This window comes from Chaetura pelagica, unplaced genomic scaffold (genome assembly GCF_000747805.2).
Source record: "Chaetura pelagica isolate M959 unplaced genomic scaffold, ChaPel_1.0 scaffold408, whole genome shotgun sequence".
Taxonomy (NCBI): Eukaryota; Metazoa; Chordata; class Aves; order Apodiformes; family Apodidae; genus Chaetura; species Chaetura pelagica.
In genome coordinates this window covers 1059409-1060489 of record NW_009954229.1, presented here as the reverse complement: position 1 = coordinate 1060489, position 1081 = coordinate 1059409, and the positions used below count along the sequence as shown (strand labels likewise).

The 1081-nt window shown below is 65.8% G+C and overlaps 1 protein-coding gene across 3 annotated transcripts in view; it reads left to right on the top strand.

The window, feature by feature from the left end:
* The window catches only part of SLC5A10 (solute carrier family 5 (sodium/sugar cotransporter), member 10), a 41680-nt gene that overhangs the window by 36001 nt on the left and 4598 nt on the right, over positions 1 to 1081 (top strand). For 2 of the 3 annotated variants that reach the window (XM_010003555.1, XM_010003556.1), the window contains 2 exons: positions 179 to 286; positions 399 to 549. In XM_010003555.1, the coding sequence (XP_010001857.1) occupies positions 179 to 286; positions 399 to 549 (259 nt within the window). The remainder of the gene's footprint in view (positions 1 to 178; positions 287 to 398; positions 550 to 1081) is intronic. The other variant, XM_010003557.1, reaches the window with a different exon arrangement.

Below are 1081 nucleotides of genomic sequence, written 5' to 3'. Positions count from 1 at the left end.
GCTCATCCTCCTGCTCTCCTGCCGAGGCCTGGGCACTGTGACCGTAGTGTGGGACCAGTGTTCAGACCAGTATTCAGCCCGATAGGAGAGGGTGGTGGAGGGGAAAAAGCAGGTGCTGGGTTTGGCCCCTGAGGGACCCACAGGGGGTCCTGATGTGTCACCCGCCTTTGTCCCCCAGATGCCGTGGCCTGCGTGGACCCCGAGGAGTGCTCCCGCGTGTGTGGGGCCGCAGTGGGCTGTTCTAACATCGCCTACCCTAAGCTGGTGGTCGAGCTGATGCCCAGTGGTAAGTGGGTGGGAGAAGGTGCCTCGACCTGTGCTGGGAGCTGCTGCACCGCGGGGTTCCCATCCCTTCGGCCCCAGCCCAGCCGCTCCCTGACGGTCCCTCTCATCCCCAGGGCTGCGGGGTCTGATGATCGCGGTGATGATGGCTGCTCTCATGTCATCCCTGACCTCCATATTCAACAGCAGCAGCACCCTCTTCACCATGGACATCTGGGGGAAGCTGAGGCCGGGGGCTGGCGAGCGGGAGCTGCTCTTGGTGGGCAGGTGAGGGCTGTGGGTTTGGGGGAGGCTGCTGGGGCAGGTCTGGCCCTCTGTGCTCTGCCTGCAGCGCCTGGGAGGGTGCAAAGTGCCAGCGCTCGGCCCCCCTTATGAAAGGAAACCAAGCCCTCGGATGATTTTACATATGGAGGTGCTGGAAAAACAGAGGCCCTTGGATGATTTTACATACGGAGGTGCTGGAAAAACAGACGGGGCGTTCGGAGGGGGCAGGGCCGTACCCGGTGCGAAGGGTTTCCCTCCTTCCCGGGACGGGGGGAAGGTGATGGCCGGTCCCCCATGGCCGGTCCCCACCGGGGTGACAACCCATGTGCACGAAGCGGGGGGGTCTTTGCTGGGAAGCGCTGCCCGCACAGGCTCCGGCTGCTCCAGAGGGGACGGCGGGGATCCCGGGAACGGGAAGGAGGGGATCCCGGGAACGGGACGGCGGGGATCCCGGGAACGGGAAGGAGGGGATCCCGGGAATGGGACGGCGGGGATCCCGGGAACGGGGAGGAGGGGATCCCGGGCACGCGCAGCG